Source organism: Pseudochaenichthys georgianus, chromosome 3 (genome assembly GCF_902827115.2).
Source record: "Pseudochaenichthys georgianus chromosome 3, fPseGeo1.2, whole genome shotgun sequence".
Classification (NCBI taxonomy): domain Eukaryota; kingdom Metazoa; phylum Chordata; class Actinopteri; order Perciformes; family Channichthyidae; genus Pseudochaenichthys; species Pseudochaenichthys georgianus.
Window position 1 is genome coordinate 49,235,300 of NC_047505.1, and position 23,321 is coordinate 49,258,620.

The following is a 23,321-nucleotide window of genomic DNA, read 5'->3' on the forward strand; positions in this document are numbered from 1 at the left end:
GCAGCGTTTTGTTTTGAGTTTCAAACTGTGCTTTAATTTAGTATAGTATTACATAAGTATCATCACAACTACTCTAAATACTCCCTTTAAGCTCAGTGTATTTGAGTCGCATATATTTATTTAGAAAACTGCGGGTTCTGGCGCACCTGCATAATTTACCCCAGCCACCTCCATGCTTTATCCTCATATACTATACATGTGCCTTTTTAGTTTCCGATGAGCATCCCCCCCACTGCTTCCTCATCCACTCACAGTCTGCAAGCCACACACACACACAGGACCACACCCCTCCTCCGCCCACACTTTGAAGTTTCCTTCTCAAACCTTTTGGAAGCAGATAGACCGGCTATAAAACAGATCACTAATTAATTAAGCCGAGTCAAATCTGAAACACTGTTTGTTTGCTCGCCAACGCAGCAGACACAACGGCCCCATTTCTCTCCTCCCGATCCAAAGCGGATCAAAGCCGACCCGTCTCATCCAAAATGCCAAAAATGAAAGGCATCATCCCAGGGAGCTTTTACCAACTTTTGGAGAGGAGCAGCATTCGGGTCCCGCTGTTTGATCATCGCAGGTGCTCAAAGGGAACATTGTGTGCGAGGGCAAATCTGTTCCGTAGCAAAAGCTCAATGCGGTGGAGAGATGCTTATCTCGGAGCTAATGAAATGCCGGGAGGAGTAACAGTAATCTGTAATCTGCTATCAGCCCCCCCCCCCCCACACACAGACATAAGCCGACTCTTTATGAGCCGAGCCGAGCCAGAGGATTGGCTGAACATCAGATCTGAGGGGCGAGACGAGGGCACACACACACACACGGCCTGATTTTGGGGTGATTGTTTTTTTTCTTCAGCAGGTGGATGTATCCTTGGGCAAGATATTACACCACAAGTCAACCAGTGTTGAGTGTCTGAGCAGGCGGCACCTTGTACTGTATGTCGGCATCTGCCTCTGGGTTCATGTGTTTGAATAGTTGAATGCAGACGAATGTAAACGCTTGAGGGGACATTTTACAATGACTTTCATTCAATATTTACTTTCTGAGCAAGGCACTTATAGCAATACTCATGTTGCCACTTCCTGACTGGCAGCATGAGACTCTGCCTTGTGGCCCAAATGTAAATAGGGTTTTTGATCAATCCATTTATTTTTGGAGATACGGATAGACATGACATTTTATAGACTACATTCCAAGGTTATTCCTTTATGTATTTTTGTAATCCAAATCCCAAATGTGTATAATACTTCATTATGATGTAAAACGGAATTAAAGGAAATGTCAGAATTTCTGAGGGTTAAAAGACACAATAGCATGTATTTATATACCTCTAAAGTAACTACTGTAGCCTGAATACAGCCTGATGAATCAGAACTGCTGATCAACTTCAATGTCACTTAACTTTGTCAACAATTTCAAAAGTTGGATAGTTCTGGTATCGTCACATTTGTCTTGCTAGCTTTTAGAGAACAAGTTTGCCGTGGATACTTAAACGTGAACATTTGAGTTTTATTTAGAAAGTAGATATCGTGGAAAATGTGGTGTTTCCAATAAAGAGATTTGTCTTTAATCACTGAGAATAAATACAATCTGTCTTTAAGGGAGGAAAACCGTGTCCCAGACTTAAAATGATATTATACTCAGTCTCTCTACTTTGTCTACTACCAAGTGAAGTAATTTTTTTGCCGCACTTCCAAATTCTAGGCTGATCTCTTGCAACTCTTCATGTCTGCCTTCGCCTCACGTTCAATCCTGCCTTTGAATGGGAGGGATAGACTTCTCCTCCTGGAGCTCTTAAATCCAGGATCACATCACATCGGGGGGAAAAACATGGGGGAATGGAGGCACTTTGCCGAGCACCACGGGGGGAAGGGGCGGATGAAAGGATGAGGAGGTGGAGAGGCGGGAGGGAAGGTAAAGGGACTTCATCAGCACATTGTTGGGGCTTAGAGCATGGGTGTGGAGCAGAGGGGAAAGGACTGCAGAAAGCACCAGGAGGGGGGCAACTGCAAACCATGTTTTTATTCAAATAAAACAAAAATAAAAGCTACATTCTGAAAGATTTGCTTAGCTTTCGTGATAGTCTTACCTTCTAGCCGGTAGTGTTCATCACCAATCCTCTGTGCACATGCTTCACCCATAGAGTCCTAGAGAGAGAGAAAAATACAGAAGACATAAATCACTTTTTCAAGTCGTAAAACAGAGAAGCATCATATGTTTGTCACATAAAAATAAAACATCTTTAACGATGCAAATCCACAGCAAGGCTTTCCAACACGAATTGACATGCCCTCGAAATCAAAATTATAGCATTTATAAATCTATATATGAAGTTTGACAACTGTACGCTGAGCCTAGACACAGCGGCAGCGGAAAGTTCTAAGAGGATGGTAATTGTAGGACTGAAACAAAACGAGCATGAGAGCGGCAGACAGAATGATTGTAAAAAAGAAATATCTAAATCGCCGCCGTCCAGCAGGGAATTCTGGGAAAGACGGACGGTAGTAGGGTTATTTTGGTGGTGGGATATCGTTGCAGTGATGCGTTCCTCGACTTGTTTTTAACTGTTCACGCGGGCCCCCTCTCGTTCTGTTAGTGCATACCGCAGAGGCTGGAGACATGTGATCCCGGGCTTCACTATGGAAAGGTCCGGCTCAGGTATCCATGCGGCATTACAGTCATCTGGCCGAAAAACCATTACCGGCTGACAACCACACATACATGCACACATCCGCTTGCACGTAGTCCAACACATACACACACACACACATTTAAAGAGCCAGGCCTGGCTTCATTTCAAAGCTTTTCATGCGCCCAAACTACACAAAATGTTTCTGTCAGTCATTAAAAAGTAGATCAAATCCACACAGACTCTGAGACGGGACATTCTTATCAAAGGGGTTGTTTAACACGAAAATTGATGATTGATGCTCATAAAATATCTGATCTGAGCATAGTAGCTTTTGTGTTAATATGTGTGTGTGTGTGTGTGTGTGTGTGTGTGTGTGTGTGTGTGTGTGTGTGTGTGTGTGTGTGTGTGTTGTGTGGTGTGTGTGTGGTGTTGTGTGTGTGTGGTGTGTGTGGTGTTAGATGTGAGGATTTCTGTGTAATCCAGAGAGGTAGAAGGTCAGACGGACACAACGCTGTGTGTGGCCTAAAGATGAGAATACAGCCAACCGCTGGACTAACTGTGGGTGTTGTGTGTGTGTGTGTGTGTGTGTTGTTAAAAACTTTGAAACATTCATTAGAGACATTTAATACCAATGAAAACACGGCAGCTCCAAAAGCACAGAGGACAGCTCCAGTCTCTTTGCGCAGTTTCAAGTGGAGCTCAAAAGACACGGGCCTTTCTGGATGTTCTCTCAGATCTGCATCAGGCGGAGGAGGCAAGTCACACGGTAACTCTCAGGAGCAGAGACATGTCGCTGGATTCAGTTCTGAGGAGGGAGGTTACGCGAGAGGCACGTCTGTACTCGCTTGCTGTTGGGGGTGTGGGGATGGGAGCATTTGCGATCCACGGGGACGTTATTGATTAATTTCTGAACCCAAACGAGAGGGGTGTTTTCTAGCTTTGAGCTAATAATCCAAAATGTTGTATATTGTTTAATTGTTGGTAATACATTATTATAGTATTGATTCGTTCTTATACTAAAAAAGGAGGGTGTTTTGTAGCTGTGAGCTGCTATTTGAGAAAGTTTGTTGATGCGATAAAATCAACAGCTTTTATGATATTACACGATATGGATATGATAAACTGATGTTTTGAGACGTTTGAATGTTTTGTTTTGTTTATTTATTGGAGGCAACCAGGGGGGTATACTACGAAGCAGGATGTTCGCTTAGCCGGCTAAATGCAGGGGAAACTCCGGCTTTCCGGTCCTACGAAGCTGGTTCTCTTTTTAGCGGGCTAGATCTCCATGGTAACTTATGCTTAGCGGCTAACCTGGTCGGGAGCAGGTTAGGAGCTCAACTCAGTGAAAGCACCGCCTGCTGACCAATCAGAGCTCAGTGTGCGGAGTTTAAAGCGATCAAGTCATATTACAGGAGAAAGGAAATACAGAAAAGCTGCCGTCGCAGGAAAGACGGCCGGCAGAAATCACCGACTGTGTGAACGTGAACATTAATAGAATATCACCTCCATCTTCAGAGCAATCGGACTATTATAACATTAGCGTTAAGAAAGCTTACTTAAATATCTGCCACAACATAAGTAACCGGATCAGAGTACATTAAGTACAGTCCGCGGCATATCACTTCATAATGTATCATATATCTCCTTATCTGAGTCAGCTGAGCCGTATCTGGCCGTGCAACACTCACAGCGTCACAGACTGGATGCAGAAGTATTATTTTAAGCAACACATTAAGTTGACGAAACACTCGAGACAAATGTAATTGAAGTCAGATCGTGTTTTAGACGGGCAGTGATATCATAGACCTGTTAATGTACGCATTCAAACACGTGTTCTGTTCCCAGCTGTATTCACCTTGCAGGTGCAGCTCTGAGGCTTTGATCCTGATCAAGTGTTTAAGTCATCGATGTTTAAAGTTTAACGTCTTCATTTGTCTAATATTATAGTTCACTTTTCATTCAGGAAGTATGACGCTGCGCTGTCAGTACGCTTCTCCATGTCTGTGATTGGTCGAATGCTCCAAATACCACCCCTTTCATGTGAACGCGCACCTAACTAGATAGGGCACGGCTGGCTTGAGCGATCCACTCGATAACCAGCGTCGTAGGACAGTTTAGCGAGAGCGCGTATGTTTTGGATTAGGCCAACCGGCTAACTCAAACATATCCAGGTTAGGTTGAACCAGCTTCGTAGTACAGGCCCCTGCTCCTAAATTACTCTACTTACATTTTTGTGGTGGAATCAACTCCAGATGAACGCTCTAAACATATGATATCAGATTTGAACCATGTGTGCTGGATAATGGTTGCTCGTTCTAATTTTGACTTAAGAGAAGAACAATTTTTTAAAAAAAGTGGGTAAACCAAAAATGTTATCTGTACAAAGTTTCTTATACCATTGTCTGTATACTTATCGGTGTGATCATTTATTCATCAAAGGTTTATATACACGGGTAAATCCAGGTCCTTACCTCTCTGGTGACTTTGCCGTTGTTGTCAAAGTCGTAGATGGTGAAGGTCCACTCCTGCCGGTTATCCTCCTCCACAGACACCGCACACTCCAACTCCTGAAACAGCACAGACATCAACTATCAGTATCATCCAGCGTGCAAGTGTGTGGTGTTTGTGTGTGTGTGTGTGTGTGTGTGTGTGTGTGTGGTGTGTGGTGTGTGTGTGTGGTGTGTGTGTGTGTGTGTGTGTGTGTGTGTGTGTGTGGTGTGTGTGTGTGGTGTGTGTGTGTGTGTGTGTGTCCCATCGCCCCAGTTTCATCCAGAGGGGAGGTAATAAACGTCCTGTTGGCTGTCGACAACTCACTTCAACTGGATCTGTTTCTGCAGGCCCTGCGGGGGATGGCTGCCCCTCTGCTGCATCTTCTCCTCCACACAGCAGCTGCCTGTCTTCTCCGGGGGTAAAGCACTTGCAGCGACACACACAGACCCAACACAGACACACACAGACCACACAACAAAGATAAAAGTCAGAGCCTGAGGGTGGGAACGTCGGGGTGGCAGTCGTAACCTGAGGATACAGTATGTCGTCGCCTTCGAGTGTTTCTTGTATAGCTTCTACTTCCCAGTTCGGCAGCCGCAATTAAGATTGTGTCACACCCACTCAAGTGCTGCCGGTTGGAAATGAACCCACAGTCAAACTGCTCAGCTTTTGTCTGACTGCATGTACTTTGAAAACGTATTTTTCTCTTAATATCACCCGTATGAATGCAAAGTATTTATTCTCAAAAGGCAGCAAAGGCTCCGTTCTGTTAACATAAGCATCAGGATTATCACAAACTTCAAATATTGAACTTGCAAATGTCTATATTTGTAGGCTGCTCAAGTGTGCTAAGCTTGTAGGAAGTACTTCAAGTGTTTGTGATTATGATAACACCCAAAAGGTGAACAAACCAATTGTCAAATTTGACACTGATCTAAAAATGTGCCACTTCGTCTCTTTAGACATTTCGAGTTGGCAGAAACTGCACTTAACTTAAGTCTGGACGATATAGTAGGGGTGGACTATTGGTGCCGTCACGATGATATCTTTGATCGATAATCATCAGTAATATCCATATAACGGCTAATGCGTGACTTATGCAGCTTGTAAAACAGGTAATGATGAGAAATGATATCCCGACATGTCCTTATTAAGTACATTTAGCTAATTATACTAATAACTTGAACAAAGCAGGACTTGTACAGAGTTTTTACGGTGTGGTATAAGTACTTTTTTTAAGTGTAGGATCTGTATACTTCTTTCACCATTATATAGAATACACCCAAAATGTGTTTCACACTGAGAGGGGGTGTGAACATGAGCATTGGGATATAAATGGTGGATTGGAAACAGCGTGTGAACATCAAAAGGCTTATGGAAACCTCTGGGAGCTCATCACGTTATGGAATGACATTCAGCGTAAATTACCATCCAGACGCTCGGTAAAGTCAGACGGTCCGGAGGGAGGACTAATCCGTCACATCGACTTACTCTCAGAGACGAGACGACTGACTTCCTATTGCATACAAGTCAGTTCGCTGTTTTACTTTAAAACACAGATTCACCCCGACAGGATTCAAACTGAGAACATCCTGATGAGGTACTAGTACTTTAGTTTTTTCATTTGACTCTACTTTATACATCTATTCCACTACATCTTGGAGGCCAATATTGAACTTTTCATTCCCTTTCTTTTGTATGACAGCTTGAATTACTTTACTACACCGTTTCTTTTGCAAAGGATGGAAGTTGTGCTGCCTAAGATACCTCTCCATACAAAAAGCACATGCATGTGTGTATTCACACAGTACCTTATGTGTATAGGTCCTTTGCATGTGTGTAGTATTTCTGTCTTTACAATTAAGTGTTTCTACTTTTACTCAAGCAAAACGTCTGAGTGATCGTTCCACCACTGGTGAAGAACTGAATACTTAACACTACATTTTATAAGCCAAGGAAACATGTGAAAGGATGCTGCTATTGCACTGATTTCCCGATAAGATACATGATTTGATATCAATTCATTGAAGGATATTCAAGTTACAATACCAATATTGCTTGGACATGAACAAGATTATTAGAGGACTACTGCTGTAAGTAAACCTGGTTTATAATCAAATGTAAACATTAAGAATTGAGCCCCAAAGCAGTTACAATAATGTACTTGTGTATATATTCAGTATATGATCAGTTGTGTACTTTCTTCTCTGCAGCGAGGCATTTGCCTTTAGGGCTGGAAGTAAGGGTGGAACATCTATGTTATAAGCCCAGCCCTACCCATGTGTGCCACTGATGAGAAAGCATCACCGCTGGATTTCACAGCCCTGTATTTGTATACAATCAGAGAGCTACTCTATAGAGTCTATATACTACACTGTGTCGTGGGGGGTTAATTCAACAGTATGTTAATGCCTCAGGTGTATTTTTGGATTGCACTTTATTTAGGGTCAGGGTATATACAGGAATCCTGAAGCCAAATGTAATACCTTTTAAGACCTTTTTAAGACCTCATCGCAACTTCGAGTTCTAACCGGTTACATTAAATAGACTAACTCTATTAACTAAACAGAGTGCAGACAGACTACTGAAGCCTCCTCTCCACATGAACTTCAACCTCTCTGTGAAGGTCAGGTTTAATGCAGTATGCTGCTTTGTTGCTTCTGTACTCCGTGCTCTTTCATTCCAGTAGAACTCCTCAGAAACCATTAGAAACCAGTATTTGACCAATAAACAAAACAATTGACAAAACTTTGAACGATGAAATATATTAAACTTTGGTGAGCTTTAGCGGGGGTAATGCCATATAGGAGCTCCCACACAAATATCCAGGGGTTAAATTGGGCTGGGGCTGTCCGGGGCTAAGCCTGGCACATAGGACGTCATCACCCTCACACATTTGTCATATGTTTACAAAAAACGATATATATGTTAAGACTTTTCTCGTTCTTAATATAGACTATATTTAGGGTCGATATGTGTTGACCTTACTTTAAAATAGCAGATCTCTGTGACCGGATATAGTTTGGCTTAGACCCCGGCCCCACGAGGGGCCTCATACAGTAAAACGCAAATGCAAAAAAGTAGTACGTATGTAGTACATATGCCAGGCCTGTAAGTGGCGCTGCTGCCGCCACAAAATACACCAAAAGCAGCGAAGAAGACCCCGGAGCATGGTTTTCATGGTTGCCCTTCTGTTTATTCTCCGCGGTGGACGGCGTGTTCTCCTGCTGTATATCTCTCAGGTAGTCCACCAGCAGATAACCCCCCCCCCCCCCCCCACAGAGCGGAGCAAGGCAACGAAACTTCAAATAAGAATTTTATGGCACGCTATGCATGGGGCCACCTTGAGAGGGTTTCCCGACATGTTGTTTCAGTAAATTAAAGGGTGTTTCATGTTGTCGTTGCTGTGGACCTTCTTAATACCTTGGAAAATGCCGTTTAATATGTTTTAATACTTTTTAATAGCCTTAATTTTCGCTAAATGGATTTATCAACTTTTAATACTTTTTAAGACCCCGCGGACACCCTGAGGGTAGTCTACCCTGGTGGACAGAAATAACACAACGTCTGCGTCGATGTTTTAGTTTCAGCGCTGGAAGTCGGCCCAGACCTAACGCCACCGGATATCCTCCTCTGCTTAGAAATCCAGCGTTTGTTTGACACGTGAAACCGCGGATACACACGACATGTAAGTGAGATTTAGGAGGGGAACACGGCGGCTCCTTTGCAAGCTTCTATCAGTTACAGTGACCCAGACACCTCCCTGCTTCAACCCTATATTTATGTTTATTTTCAGAAGCGTGTTACAGACTTTACGCAAACTGTATGATCCACCTCTGGGGATTTAGCTTAGCATTAGCATCACCGCCACTTCTCTTCCTCACCCAATCAGTCAATCTGCAGATGCACTTGGTCATTATATCCATTATATCCATATTATTATAGTTTGGAGTAACTTACATTTTTATTTATTTTATATTTGTCCACATTAGCTACTTTTACGTTTCGTACTTTAAGTACATTTAGCTAAATATACTTCATAACTTTGACAATGCAGGACTTTCACTTGTCAGACAGTATTGTTACAGTGTGGTATTAGTACTTTTACTTGAGTACAAATCTGTTGGACACAAATCAGATTTTTTTTATCAAAATGCCAATTTGGTCCAAAGAGCAGCGTTTTGTTTTGAGTTTCAAACTGTGCTTTAATTTAGTATAGTATTACATAAAGTATAATCACAACTACTCTAAATACTCCCTTTAAGCTCAGTGTATTTGAGTCGCATATATTTATTTAGAAAACTGCGGGTTCTGGCGCACCTGCATAATTTACCCAGCCACCTCCATGCTTTATCCTCATATACTATACATGTGCCTTTTTTAGTTTCCGATGAGCATCCCCCCCACTGCTTCCTCATCCACTCACAGTCCTGCAAGCCACACACACACACAGACCACACCCCTCCTCCGCCACACTTTGAAGTTTCCTTCTCAAACCTTTTGGAAGCAGATCAGACCGGCTATAAAACAGAATCACTAATTAATTAAGCCGAGTCAAATCTGAAACACTGTTTGTTTGCTCGCCAACGCAGCAGACACAACGGCCCCATTTCTCTCCTCCCGATCCAAAGCGGATCAAAGCCGACCCGTCTCATCCAAAATGCCAAAAATGAAAGGCATCATCCCAGGGAGCTTTTACCAACTTTTTGGAGAGGAGCAGCATTCGGGGTCCCGCTGTTTGATCATCGCAGGTGCTCAAAGGGAACATTGTGTGCGAGGGCAAATCTGTTCCGTAGCAAAAGCTCAATGCGGTGGAGAGATGCTTATCTCGGAGCTAATGAAATGCCGGGAGGAGTAACAGTAATCTGTAATCTGCTATCAGCCCCCCCCCCCCACACACAGACATAAGCCGACTCTTTATGAGCCGAGCCGAGCCAGAGGATTGGCTGAACATCAGATCTGAGGGGCGAGACGAGGGCACACACACACACACGGCCTGATTTTGGGGTGATGTTTTTTTTCTTCAGCAGGTGGATGTATCCTTGGGCAAGATATTACACCACAAGTCAACCAGTGTTTGAGTGTCTGAGCAGGCGGCACCTTGTACTGTATGTCGGCATCTGCCTCTGGGTTCATGTGTTTGAATAGTTGAATGCAGACGAATGTAAAACGCTTTGAGGGGACATTTTACAAATGACTTTCATTCAATATTTACTTTCTGAGCAAGGCACTTATAGCAATACTCATGTTGCCACTTCCTGACTGGCAGCATGAGACTCTGCCTTGTGGCCCAAATGTAAATAGGGTTTTTGATCAATCCATTTATTTTTGGAGATACGGATAGACATGACATTTTATAGACTACATTCCAAGGTTATTCCTTTATGTATTTTTTGTCAATCCAAATCCCAAATGTGTATAATACTTCATTATGATGTAAAACGGAATTAAAGGAAATGTCAGAATTTCTGAAGGGTTTAAAAGACAAAATAGCATGTATTTATATACCTCTAAAGTAAACTACTGTAGCCTGAATACAGCCTGATGAATCAGAACTGCTGATCAACTTCAATGTCACTTAACTTTGTCAACAATTTCAAAAGTTGGATAGTTCTGGTATCGTCACATTTGTCTTGCTAGCTTTTAGAGAACAAGTTTGCCGTGGATACTTAAACGTGAACATTTGAGTTTTATTTAGAAAGTAGATATCGTGGAAAATGTGGTGTTTCCAATAAAGAGATTTGTCTTTTAATCACTGAGAATAAATACAATCTGTCTTTAAGGGAGGAAAACCGTGTCCCAGACTTAAAATGATATTATACTCAGTCTCTCTACTTTGTCTACTACCAAGTGAAGTAATTTTTTTGCCGCACTTCCAAATTCTAGGCTGATCTCTTGCAACTCTTCATGTCTGCCTTCGCCTCACGTTCAATCCTGCCTTTGAATGGGAGGGATAGACTTTCTCCTCCTGGAGCTCTTAAATCCAGGATCACATCACATCGGGGGGGAAAAACATGGGGGAATGGAGGCACTTTGCCGAGCACCACGGGGGGAAGGGGCGGATGAAAGGATGAGGAGGTGGAGAGGCGGGAGGGAAGGTAAAGGGACTTCATCAGCACATTGTTGGGGCTTAGAGCATGGGTGTGGAGCAGAGGGGAAAGGACTGCAGAAAGCACCAGGAGGGGGGCAACTGCAAACCATGTTTTTTATTCAAATAAAACAAAAATAAAAGCTACATTCTGAAAGATTTGCTTAGCTTTCGTGATAGTCTTACCTTCTAGCCGGTAGTGTTCATCACCAATCCTCTGTGCACATGCTTCACCCATAGAGTCCTAGAGAGAGAGAAAAATACAGAAGACATAAATCACTTTTTCAAGTCGTAAAACAGAGAAGCATCATATGTTTGTCACATAAAAATAAAACATCTTTAACGATGCAAATCCACAGCAAGGCTTTCCAACACGAATTGACATGCCCTCGAAATCAAAATTATAGCATTTATAAATCTATATATGAAGTTTGACAACTGTACGCTGAGCCTAGACAGCAGCGGAAAGTTCTAAGAGGATGGTAATTGTAGGACTGAAACAAAACGAGCATGAGAGCGGCAGACAGAATGATTGTAAAAAAGAAATATCTAAATCGCCGCCGTCCAGCAGGGAATTCTGGGAAAGACGGACGGTAGTAGGGTTATTTTGGTGGTGGGATATCGTTGCAGTGATGCGTTCCTCGACTTGTTTTTAACTGTTCACGCGGGCCCCCTCTCGTTCTGTTAGTGCATACCGCAGAGGCTGGAGACATGTGATCCCGGGCTTCACTATGGAAAGGTCCGGCTCAGGTATCCATGCGGCATTACAGTCATCTGGCCGAAAAACCATTACTCACCGGCTGACAACCACACATACATGCACACATCCGCTTGCACGTAGTCCAACACATACACACACACACACATTTAAAGAGCCAGGCCTGGCTTCATTTCAAAGCTTTTCATGCGCCCAAACTACCACAAAATGTTTCTGTCAGTCATTAAAAAGTAGATCAAATCCACACAGACTCTGAGACGGGACATTCTTATCAAAGGGGTTGTTTAACACGAAAATTGATGATTGATGCTCATAAAATATCTGATCTGAGCATAGTAGCTTTTGTGTTAATATGTGTGTGTGTGTGTGTGTGTGTGTGTGTGTGTGTGTGTGTGTGTGTGTGTGTGTGTGTGTGTGTGTGTGTGTGTGTGTGTGTGTGTGTGTGTGTGTGTGTGTTAGATGTGAGGATGTGACGGCGTGAGTGGGGATTTCTGTGTAATCCAGAGAGGTAGAAGGTCAGACGGACACAACGCTGTGTGTGGCCTAAAGATGAGAATACAGCCAACCGCTGGACTAACTGTGTGTGTGTGTGTGTGTGTGTGTGTGTGTGTGTGTGTTGTTAAAAACTTTGAAACATTCATTAGAGACATTTAATACCAATGAAAGCTTAAACGTATTTAAATGCAGATTCTTTAAAGACTTTTTAAGAATCTACCAGACTCCTTTAAACAATATATTTGAAGTGGCAAATGGTGCAAACAAAAGCTCCATGACCCAGTTGTCGTTTTTTACAAAGTTAACAAACAAAAAAGAGATCAACGACATACCTTTCAAACTTAAATTTATATGACTGCGTTATTTTACCAGAACGAACCAATTTTGCACATTTTTCAGCTAAATTGATGTTTCAAAAAACCAAGGAATCAGAAGGAAAGCAGTGTAATGGTAACCATGGGTAGCCGCTGAGTGACCCTGTAGTACATCTTGGCACATTAGCCTGGTCAGATATTTGCCTACTAAACAACAGTCTCGTGTTTACTAAGTGATTATTTTTTATTTCTGATACGAAGGTGACAGAAGATTGTGTGTTCCAGTTTGTTTGAAATCATTCAACCTGCTTTGGACCCGTTCATATGAGACAGCTGGTTGTCCCCACTAACAGAACAATTCCACATATTTCACTGCTAAAATTTAAAATTACACCGAGTGACAATAAAAAGATAAAGTTACACGAAGCGTCGTCTTGGCGACTGTAGCCTCATTTACCAACAGGGAAAATACTACATTGGGTTTTTCCCCCATGTATCCTCAAAGAAAAATAAAATCACACCACAATTAACATTCCTTCGAGACCTCGCACACAAAGACACATGCATGCCGGCACGTACATACACAGCATCTTGAATGTTTTACTGTTGTTTTGATGAATGTTCCAAAATCATGAGGGGTTAACCAAGAACATGAGAAAACGAAGGAAAAGGAATGTACTAATTGGTTGTTGTCTGTGGTGATGGATGGGAGCCGTATTATTAGTCCGCTAGGGTTACTCTGGGAGTTGCTCTGGTCAGTGTAAAGAAAAAACACCACACGCTTTTTTTACTTCACACACACTTCCTTTTTCCTTTCATGCAAAGTCGCTCAATGCTAAATAGAAATGTATTCACGGGGCAAAACGTATTTATTCCCTATGTTATTTTTATTTACCGTGTGATATATCTAACATTTCTCCATGCAACCTCATAAAGGACCTTAACGGGTGTTATGTCAGGTATACAGCCCAAATATTTACATCAAAATACTTGGACATATTTGCTAAAAGTGGCTAGCGCTATCCCGAATACCATTTTTTGGGCTCCGGATATTCGGTAGTAATCAGCAGCGGATATTCGGTGGGCGCCGGGGGGGGGGGCCTGTGTGACTATAAGCTTTAAACACAAGTCATGTGCACAGAAATGCTGTTCAACCATTGGTCAGACATTAAGGGGGGGTAAAACGCAAATCCCGGCATTTTCTACCGTAGCCTCCGCCATGGAGCATCGGCGGGTTATTTTCATGCTGCTGTTAATCTGGACATCATGTCAACAGATTCTAGTGGACGGGGCGGGGCGTATGATTATACAATCAGACATCGTGCGATAAAAAACATTATAACACATATAGCCTAATGAGACGTTCGGCAGTAAGGAGGGGCGTTTCACCGACGACAGGTGGCTCTGACTTTTATGTATAGTTGACGGAGCATTTTTACTTTACACGACACTGTTCAACACTTCACTCGGCTTCACTCTTTCGATAAAGATTTTGAAGACATCCGCGTTCTTGTGACGCGTGAATACTAGGCTTCCTATGTTTTGGTGCGGACTGCGTTCACGCCAGAGATGAACCGCTCCAGAGTTCACTAGCAAGCGGTCCGAGACCACCTCTTTTAAGCGGACCAGCGTCCGGTTGTTTAGTTCACATCAGAGGTCTCGGACATTCACACCGACCCAAACGAACCAAGCGGCTGAACGCACCAGGGTTCGATTCAACCGGACTAAACAAGGCTGGTGTGAATGCGACCTAAGTCTGTAACGTTTTGTTTTTTAAACGAATAACGAAGTTGAAAACCGAATAGTAGACCAACGACCGAATTCTCGGATATTCGGGTCCAGCCCTAAAAGTGGCCCTATTATGGTCTTGGGGGTTTTCCCTTTCTTAATGTGTGTTATAAAGGGGTCTTCGCTCTACAAAGGCTACAACGTACCCACTAACACATTTCAGGCTAAGAGCTCTAGATTTTGGCTTTGGCTGTGTGGGTCAAAAGATAACATAAAAATAAGGAATGTTTGTATCTGAGTTTCCTGTGTTTGCACCAGCCGATTGGTCCGAGGAACAATGGGGAACATTTCTCTGCCCTGCTCCAGAAAAAGGCAGAAGTAACATTACTAGCCGCACCATTTAGACCTATGTGAAAGAAAAGTGTCTGAACCCGAACATTCAATCACACACACACTTCACTCCTGATAAAGAAGGATTGACAACATTCTTGGTCTTATTAATCGGACTATGTTCAGGGTGCAAGCCAACGTGTCCAAAATCTGATAAATTGGCTTGTGTAAATGTGACTATTATCTGCCTTTTCATAACGGTGTGAACAGCACATGGAATCTGATCTCTCCACTTCGGAGTAGGCCCACTTTAATACATTGTCCTCAATCTGATACAGGGACCCCAGTCCAAGCAGACATATCAGATGTCTTCATAGAAGCTCTTAAAATCTTTTTCAGTCAAGATATTCACTTTACAATCCCACCAGTCCAGGCTCCAATTTCACAACCACACACACACACACACCTCTGTACAGAAGAAGCAGCCATTATTTAAAAATATATATGTCTTTGCTATCATAGGTTTGGGAATTTGATGGTTTCCCTGCACATGAACTTGTATATTAAACTGCAAACACCGACTTCAGTGGCCATTATGTTCGTGCGACAGCGTGATGCGCGGGACGTCTTTGTTATGGTTATTGGTCAGTTAAAGACCGTGACACACTGACACATAGGGCTGCTCGATTATGGCAAAAATCATAATCTCGATTATTTGGGTCAATAATTGATATCACGATTATTAAAAACGATTGTCATTTACTTTGAAAACATCAGTTTATTGGAGAAAAAACATTTGAACGGTATGTTTTTAACAGTTGATTACCCTGAACTTTAAGTTTAATTCAACTGAAAAACCAATTATAAAAAAATAAAAAAAATAAAGTAATAATAATAATTAAAAAATAATCGTTTTATTTCGATTACGTTGTTTTCGTAATCGTTGCAAGCCATAATCGTAATTGCGATTAAAATATGATTAATTGAGAAGCCCTACTGACACACTGCAATAGGTTTTTTTTTTTTTAAAAAGGCCTCGAAACCCATCTCTTCAAAAGAGCCTTTGCCTAGACCCTTTTATTTATTTTTGTATTGCTTCTACCGTGTTGTGTAATGTTTATTTATACTGTTCATGCTTGTAGCACTTCGGGATTTGAAATCAAATATGAAGTGCTTTATAAATGGAACCCATTATTATTATTATTTTGCAGTGTGTACACACATCATTATGTTACAGTTACAGAAGTAGCCGTTCAGTGACAGTAGAAGATGCAGCTGCTGTTGAACGAGAAAGTAATCCAGAGAGGATAAAGGCGTGAACTCCCTCACTCCAGTTTGATTTGAAATGAAAGGGCTCAGAGTGGATTTCCCTAAAGCTGGTCATCTCCCCCTCCAAAGTGATTTCTCCACTAATGAGTTCAGACGAAGCTCATCTGACGCAACATTTGCTACGAGTTAGTGGAATCAAAGACCGCGTCTCATGTATTTCTGGCACTCCTGGTGTACGTGCATGTTGACCACGAGATCAGATTAGATACGCTTCATTGATTTCAGCTGGGGAAATGTTTACCTATATGAATGTAAAACGGTATCAACAAAAGAGCCATTCATATTTAGTGAAGTAAGGTAGCAATGATGGGCTTCTCCACCCTTTACTAATTTAAAAGCCAGAGGTCACTGAAGGAGAGCATGTTGAGGTCAAAGGGGCCCCAGCCTATTGGCTCAACCACAGCTTAAAGGTGGGGTAGGTACGTTTGAGAAACTGGCTCGAGATACACGTTTTGTTATATTCCATGGAATGCTCTTAACATCCCGACAGCAATGAATATCTGAAGTGCTTTGACAAAAAATACATAAAAAAATATCATCTGTGGAAGCCGTGGCGCTGTAAAAAGCACGACCAATCATCTGAGCCGGCTAAAGTAACTGGATGGCCTACCTGCCTGTCAGCCTTCCATCGGGGCACAAACTTATCTCGTGCCCTCATTGGTCATGTGCGCGTTTGTGTGTGTTGGAGGAGGTGCTCGGTGAGGAAGTGGCAGATTTTTTCTGGCTGTGTATTTTCAAATTCTAGCGCACTCGAGCTGGTTTCTCCAACTTACCTACCCCACCTTTAAGCATAACAAAACAAAGTGGTACCCTCACAACTGATAATATCTGTGCTATAAAATCATCTTTGTCATTTGATTGCTTATCGAGCCTGCTTTACATTGGGTGTTGAATAATTCGATAATTTTGCTGCAATTTATAATCTATATATTGCTCGGTGTCAAGATCAACAATAAAAATGTTTACCAAAACACTTAATATTTATATTTTGACACTATAGAGTTGAACAGAGACGCTTTCTCAACATTTGATGATTTACACAATGATATTTTAAATAAATACTCTTGAATAAATGGATTTGGTAAAGTGAGTAAAGTCAAATACCGTACTTTTCGGACTATAAAGCGCACCTGCATATGAGCCGCAGCAGCTAAATTGTCCGTCTGTCTTGCTCTCGTTCTGTCTCTCGGTTTTACTTTGGCGCGCTAGCTGTCTCACTCTTTTCCGGCCTCCAGCTTTTCCTGCTGGAGCCCGCCGCTTAAAGGAGGCGGGCGCGGACCGGTCCTAGAGCCCATAGAGTTAAAGGTGGTTAATTTTACCTGTAAAATCCATATATTTAGGAGGTTCCCTAGTGGCCGTCAGCTGTACACTTACGCTTATAGTCCGAAAAGTACGGCAATTAAAAAATTCAGCATTCAGATACATTCGCTGTAAAGCTGCCTTTAAAACCAGTGAAAGACAACACTTACGCTATTACGAAACCCTACATCTCCCAGGATATCTAGTCTCCTATCATAATATCGATGTGTTGCCCGGCTCTAGTCCAAACTGTTTTTATAAATTATCCAGCAAAGTGTCACCTCCACTTATTTCTGCAGATTTGGTCAGATTTGTTGGCTCCAGGACACAAACATGCATTTTTCTGCTGCACCCGGGACCGAATAAAACAATTTTCCAGACATGATGTTAAATGTTCTGTGGAGACCGCTGCGTAAAGCGTTCTGCCTTCAACGAGAGCCAGGTCCTTGGGAGCTTCTTCGGGGGATTTTAGGACAAGGGGCTTGTATGTCCCCCGAGTGTTTTAAACTCCACATAAAGTGATTTATGGCTTGGCTATAACACAGAACACAGTGTGCCTGCCCCATGACAACATCCCATCCACTGTGCTCGAGCATTTAACGGCCTGTTTGCTTTGGCCATAAGAACTGTTTGGCAAACGTCTTCCATGGCGCACTCTATAAAAATGAATTTGGATCTACCAAAGACAGCGTATATAAGAATAATAATATTTACAGAACAAGCACCAGCGTGACCACTGTAGTATGTTTTCCTTACTAATGAAAATGTCAGCTTGAAAATAGTGTAGCAAGGAAAACTCAATCTCCACCAGGCTTTTGGGTTGAATAATGTCAACTATCGTGAACCTATAATCAATAATAGTTTAAAATTCATCTTGGTGTAAATAAAAGAAGAAGCACTTTATCTGCAATTCTTCTTGATCGAGGAATATTTTTGACGATTACTTGCATGTCACACACTTTCAAAAAGCATTAGACCAAAGTATTTTCTCAACAATAAAGCACAGAAATCTGACACTTAGATAAAGGTGCTATGTAATTATGATAGCTTACGAAAGCATTTTATTTTATATATTTTCTTATAACTAATGCTGTTGATATATTGTAATTTTAAGGGTGTCTATTACCATCTGGCCGGGGACAACAGCTGGAAATTAGCCATGTCGGCTAAAGCTGCTCCATTTACTGTTTTTGTGACAGTTCATCGATGGGGACTGTCCACGACACTATAAATAAATAAACTAAACTAAACAAACATGTCGTCATGTAATATATGTAGCCAAAAGATATAATAATGCAGTAAACGTATTGTGACTATCCAGCATGCAGTGTTGCTGATATAAAGGCAGAAACCCTAATAAATGCATGTCCATAGGTCCAGGCGGTCTGAGGCCACATTCTTACGGACATTAAGTGAAAATTCCATATTTAACAACGTTGCTTTTCACAAGTTGGATTTGACAGCCTTAAAAAGGTATTCGCAGACACCGTGTCAGCAGTTTGACCACCGTTATGTTCTTTAAAATAGTGTGATAATGTTGAATAACCCAGGTGAATAATGATAATATTGATCGAGTGTTTCTGGAAATAATGTAGAGCATAACGGTGCAGCTGAAATGAGAACTCTGAATAAAGTCCGTTTTGAAAAGTTTGAAACAAATTGCCGTTTCATTTTGCATCGCAGGGTCCATATTGTACGGTGACAAGAGAGCAAGAGGGAAAGTGAAAAAGACAGTGAGTGCCTGCGAGTAAAGGCAGAAAGTTCCCTCATCCTTTCTCTGGCACTGCAGACATGGACCCACGGGGCCAGTTTTCCTGCTGTGAGTGTTTGAAAGTAAAAGGGTACATTAAAGTGCAAGTAATATGTACTTGTATGTGATTGTGGGAAAGTCCCACAAGGCCTCTTGGTCTCTACGCTGTCTGCCTCCTCGACCCACCACACAGGCGGACAATTTATGCGGCCAACGACAGCTCCCCCTGATCGCGCGCCAAGGCTCAGTGGAGGCAGGCCTCTGGAGCAATGGCAGCGCCACTGGCACTCCATCAAAACCCAGGGAAAATCTCATTAGGACTCGGTGCCTCCTGCTCTGCCCCTCACCCATCGCAAGAAAAACACCTTCAGGATTGCAACGTTTGGAGCAGTGGTGCCGACATGAAAGAGCGTTTAGCCAAGTGGGCGAGACAGGAAAAGTGACGGAGACAAGGGAGGATGTGGGGAATAACGGCGGTGCGTCTCCGAGGACACGTCTGCTTCCCCCTGGGTCCTTCAAACAGGAGACGGCTGAGGTCACTGACACCGCACAGCACTGGAGCGGGGGGAGTGGAGCATTACAGGAAGGTGATTATCCTACTTGTGTCATATAGGCAGCTACACCATGTGCAATATCTTTACGTATGTGTAGATTGGTAGGTATAGTAGACGATGACGAGCATCAAACAATAAAAAGGGACAGTACTGGACAATGCCTTAATGTCTTTGCACCAAGTACGTTAAGATACACGTAGTTAGTTGGCAAATAAAATGATTGCCTCGCCTGGATCGCAGCCATTAGCTGAGGTTTATGAATTACTAATGACGAAAACAGCCGTACAGCATGGGAATTTATCGACATCACACACGGCCTCGATGTTGAAAGCCCAGAAGTAAGACAACAAAAAAGCGGTATTAGCTTTGGAGCTGCGAATGAGCTTATAGGTGTCGTGTTACTGTCGGAGGACCTCGGGAGAGGAAATACCCGTCCTTCTCCACCATCCCGCAGAGTAAACTGAGACACACCGGAGGCCGTTTCAAAGCGCCGAAGCACAACTCCTGGAATCTGGAGCGGCGCCTGCCCTGCAATGTGAGGTACGTGTGGTGGAGGGTCGTCATCGGACCGCAGTTTCAACTCCGGTCCAGTTCTTTTTTTTGCCGTTCGTCACGCCGGAGTGCTCCTCACCTTCCAGCAGCATTAAACAGCCCCATTCAAAGCCCCGCGCGGCAGTAAAACATGACGCCTGGAGATGGAGCCAAGATAGGGAGTGTTGATGTGAGGGAGTGAAGCGCTGCACCGCCTCCGAGTGAGGCTTCAAAGGGGATCACTTTTCACAGATAATAGCATGACGGTCCCATTTATGGAACGAGGGGAGACGAGGCCCGTTTTCATACAACACCTACAGACCGAGAGCCGTGGAAAATGAATATCTCTGCCTTTCTCTCAAGCCAAACAGGATTAATCAGGTTTTTCCCCCTGACTATCAGGCTTATCAGCACACACAGTTTGTCGAACGTGCTCCATTACAACCGATGCTTGGGTCAGAGCCTTGCAAAAACCAAACAAAGGAACTCAACTAAGCTCACAAGCAGTGCCAAGAGGTAGTCATATCTGCCGTGTTTTACAAGGCAGTGTTATGGCTTTGATAAGGAACTCAATGCCTTTGCAGAGGTCACACAATGTTTAGCGTTTGATGTTGAGTCCTTGACGTGCCGATGAACACGCAACAAAAGATATCTGGTGGATGCTTTTAATCTGGAGCACCTCGCTGTACATTTAGTACACGTTTTAATATGCAGAAATACTACACAGGTTAGCAGCGTTAGCCTCCCCAACAAATCCCAATTCAAGTGCTTGATCAGAACAACGTCCTTCTGAACACACAGGTACGCCCAAAACGACCCGTAAAGCTTTCTCTTCCACATCCCGACCACTTTGTTTAACTTTATTTTTCACCACCTCTCGAGATAGCCATTCTTGAGCGAAGTCGACGACAAACTGGATAAATAATTGGTGCAAGCAGGTCCTTTAACTGAAGAGGGCCAACGTGTAATTTGACGTCTCGGAGGGAACATCAAAGACTGACACCTTCTCTCCAGACTCTGCGGCCCCATGCCTGACACCAGTCAGTCACGGCACACCCTCTCCTCTCCCTGCACCCCGGGAAGGAAATTATAGCCGCCGAGTCGGGATCCATCACCGGGCAGGTTGGAGGAAGCTATGATTAAAGTGTGCGTGGTCAGCAACACCGAGACTGCAGGGGTTTTGAGGAGGCAGCACATGCCAGAGGGCTTAACGTGTTAACTCTAGTCCAGGACACACACACACCAGATAGGGAGGTTGAGGGGAAAAGCTCTGAATTCGGAGGAGGTGAGATTCAGTAGAGTTATTCTTTGCATACTATATATTAAGTCAAAGTATACTGCATGTCAGTGTAAATCAACACTGCAGGAGAAAAGGTTGCAACGACACGTGTAATGTGTGTGTGTGTGTGTGTGTGTGTGTGTGTGTGTGTGTGTGTGTGTGTGTGTGTGTGTGTGTGTGTGTGTGTGTGTGTGTGTGTGTGTGTGTGTGTGTGTGTGTGTGTGTGTGTGTGTGTGTGTGTGTGTGTGTGTGTGTGTGTCCGTCCATGCACATGTTGTTTATTTTTTTCCAGGACCCACAAGTGCTGTGATTGTGTGCCTTTCCTTTTGTGGATAGCGTAGCCATTTATCTCTGCACGTCAGATTACCGTTGCAAACACTGCTGGTCGCATTACCTCACCCACATCAAAGGCTGCCTCCTGAAAGGCTCAGTGGAATATTAGCGGAGATTTACAGCCTTCATCTCCACGCTTCAGAAACATGCTGATCTGAAGTAATCTCCCTCCCCTCTCCCTTTTTGTGTGTTATGTGTGAAGTTGGCCAACACTTTAATGACCCATTTACAAAACTTTTACACCTGCAAAGATAAGCTTTTACGACTCAGCCAGCCCCTCGGGCGCTAAAAGCCTACCTGTTTCTCAAAGTAGCAACCTGTAATAGCTTTTAGAAAACATGTTACAACAGCTATTAACATTTACCACTTTGTTTATCTTGGAGAAACGAAGGATACACGGTGGCAAGTTCAAAAGTCCGACTGCACGATCACCCCTCCAGCATTGCAATACACTCAAGGCAGTGATTTCATTTTCTACAACCAAAAACATTGGGCTTCAATCACAAATGCTCTCCTACGGTAACAACAAAACAGCTGAGACATAAGCAATAGTTTGCGAGATAGGGTGAGGGAGGTCTCCAGTACAACACATAACGTATCAATACACAGTAGTAGGGTTAGGGTTAGGGTTACTACTTTCAAAAGCATCTTGTTTGATTTTGATTTGATATACTTTATTAATCCCCGTGGGGAAATTGTTTCTCTGCATTTGACCCATCCTAGTGTTAGGAGCAGTGGGCTGCCATTTTGAACGGCGCCCGGGGAGCAGTGTGGGGAACGGTGCCTTGCTCAGGGACACCTCGGTAGCACTTGGTCTTGCCGGGACTTGAACTGGTGACCTTCCAGTTGCCAAGCCAAGTCCCTATCGACTTCGCCACCACCGCCCCGTTTTATATCTCGCAAGGCACCAATGATCCATGGATGCTACCCTCCCTGCTCTTCTTGGTACCTGAAGACACACACCAAGCTCCATGTCAGCAATGGATGGTTTTATTTCAATCCCCTAAATGTTAAATTCAACGATGTCTGATCGTCGCTTTGAGCAGTTAGGGCCCAAAGGAAAACAACTACCACATCAACAATTCTGATGAGTGTCTTTTGTTCCCGGCTCAATATTTAGTATACACAAATTAAGTACACTTTTTAAAGGCTTTCTACCATCAAGGACACATGTTCTCATGACCTAATGTCTTACTCAATACTATGTTTCCTTTTGAAAAGTTCCCACGATAGCTCAGAGCATATTGACCAAATGCTGGGCTGAGGGAAACACTCTTTTTAGGGATTGGTCAGTCAAAAATAAACTTTCTTTAAAGCCGAACCTAAAAGGTTCCCAGTGCGTTGAAAAGTGACGGCATAAGGGTCCTGATCCGGCGTCCGAATGTTGGGAATGATTATGGGTTTTTGTCAATTAAAAGACCGTGAGAACATCAAAATAATGATTCCCAAAGGTC

At 43.0% G+C, this 23,321-nt stretch overlaps 1 protein-coding gene across 2 annotated transcripts in view; it reads right to left on the minus strand.

The window, feature by feature from the left end:
* The window catches only part of nkd1 (NKD inhibitor of WNT signaling pathway 1), a 50,135-nt gene that overhangs the window by 13,008 nt on the left and 13,806 nt on the right, over positions 1–23,321 (minus strand). Inside the window, exon 4 of one of the 2 annotated variants that reach the window (XM_034110477.2) lies at positions 11,394–11,451. In XM_034110477.2, the coding sequence (XP_033966368.1) occupies positions 11,394–11,451 (58 nt within the window). Of the gene's footprint in view, positions 1–2,086; positions 2,140–11,393; positions 11,452–23,321 lie in introns of those variants that run through there. The other variant, XM_034110468.2, reaches the window with a different exon arrangement.